Source organism: Octopus bimaculoides, chromosome 6 (assembly GCF_046866305.1).
Source record: "Octopus bimaculoides isolate indiv1 chromosome 6, ASM4686630v1, whole genome shotgun sequence".
NCBI classification, from domain to species: Eukaryota; Metazoa; Mollusca; class Cephalopoda; order Octopoda; family Octopodidae; genus Octopus; species Octopus bimaculoides.
In genome coordinates this window covers 70,356,741-70,358,683 of record NC_142933.1, presented here as the reverse complement: position 1 = coordinate 70,358,683, position 1,943 = coordinate 70,356,741, and the positions used below count along the sequence as shown (strand labels likewise).

Genomic DNA, 1,943 nt, shown 5'->3' with positions numbered 1-1,943 from the left:
CTAGCTGGGCCCCACCAGTAAGGTCATGCGCTGATATCTTGATATAAGGTCACCATGTCGCGCACACATGGTTGTGATGCATGTGGCTCGTGTACCCTTATCAGATGGGTAGTCATGATGAGCTTATAGGTTTCGTACATCTGTACCTCAGTGTCACTTTGATAGCATGCACTGCTCTCTCACTCAAGAAGAAGAAGAAGAAGAAGAAGAAGAAGAAGAAGAAGAAGAAGAAGAAGAAGAAAGGATCGCTGTGCAACTGGATGACTGCCTGCAGCATTGTCACGTCCCTACTTGGATGACAAGTGGACGAAGGCTGCTATGGCTCAAAGATCCCTTGAAAGGGAACTTGGCATTAAATTTTGGACTTACCACTAATGTGGAAGCTTCTGACCAATGTCTTGGCGGAAGAGTTATATAACCTATACTTCCAGGAGAACAGAAAGGATGCAGGAATCAAAGTAGGGCAACAAAAGATCACTTATTAGTTGAGAAGATAATAATTAGAAATTGTAAACGCAGATTGACGGGACTGAATGACTAGATTACAAAAAAGCATATGACGTGGTACCAAACAGTTGGGTAAGTAAAACAATGAGCATATTTGGAATAGCAAAGAACATTGAGGAAATGGTCAATGAAAATATGAAATATTGGAATACTGAATTGACCGGAGGGAAACAAAAACTTGGAAAAGTGAACATAAGACGTCGAATACTCCAAGGTGATAGCTTATCTCCTTTACTATTCGTATTGGTCATGACACCGCTCACTATGATACTACGACAAGTTAAAATTACTTATCGTTTGCGAAAAGGAAATGGTCGGTTAAATCATCTTTTTTTTATGGATGATATAAAGGTTTTTGCGAAACAAGAGAAACAGCATGAAAGTTTTGCACATACTATCCACATTTTCTCAAATGACGTAGATATGGAATTTGGGATAGAAAAGTGCACCAAATTGGAAATGAAACGAGAAAGGTTTGAAAGAAGCCAAGGAATTGAAATGCCAAATGGGAAAACAATGAGAGCGGTTGAGAAAGGACAGTGGTATATGTACTTGGGAATACTGGAAGCAGATGAGATTTTTTTTTTAAATGAAGGAAAGAAGTAAATTGCCAGTAGTGCGTACACAAGGAGAGTCAGAAAATTATTGCAGTCAAAGCTGAATTCCAAAAATCTTATTGAAGCAATAAATCCAAGAGCAGTACTCTTAATCAGATATAGTGTTGGAATTATAGATTGGACGAGAAACGATGTAAAGGAAATTGACAGAAAAGCTAGGAAGTTGTTGACGATGTATGAAGCCCATCATCCGAAAGCAGAATGCCCCAAGTTGACACAGGAACAATATAAGAAATGGAGGCACGACCAGGTTGTAAAAGCTTTACATTGAAGACTGTGTCAGAAATGGGGATTTGAAGCCGGCCACACATGGTACAATCCTTCCAACAGATCAGAAGTTAGAAAATAATAAACCAGATATTACAATCATAGATAAGGAATAGAGAAGTTGCTTACTTATCAGTCCATCATGCCCGTTTGATTCCAAGATCGGAAAGAGGGAGAAAAGCAAAGAAGATACAATCCTTTAAAATTTTTAATAAGAAGAATTTGGAGCATGCGAACAGTAAAGGTATTACCTATAATAGTTGGTGCGTTTGGAACAGTAAGCCAAGATATAGAGAAATTTCTGAAGGAAATTGAAATAGAAAACCCGGTAGAGCAGCTACAGAAATTTTGCCTCTTAGTGACAGCAATGATTAACAGGAGGGCTCTAAGCACTTGAAAGACTGCAAAAAACGTGTGGATACCTACGGTTACAAGTAGTAACCTGCTACCAACATAAATCCTACCGGGAATGAGACCAAGCCTGAGCTTTGTTTCTATAACCCTAAATATTAATATGCGAACTATTGTTTTTTTGCGTACGTACCTGTGGTG

At 38.7% G+C, this 1,943-nt stretch overlaps 1 protein-coding gene across 1 annotated transcript; it reads left to right on the top strand.

Annotated features, from left to right (window-relative positions):
* Positions 1–591: 591 nt before the first annotated feature.
* On the top strand, positions 592–1,113 carry LOC149135247 (uncharacterized). Its single transcript, XM_089353483.1, has one exon. It carries the CDS (start codon positions 592–594, stop codon positions 1,111–1,113), a length of 522 nt encoding a protein of 173 aa, XP_089209609.1.
* Positions 1,114–1,943: the final 830 nt, after the last annotated feature.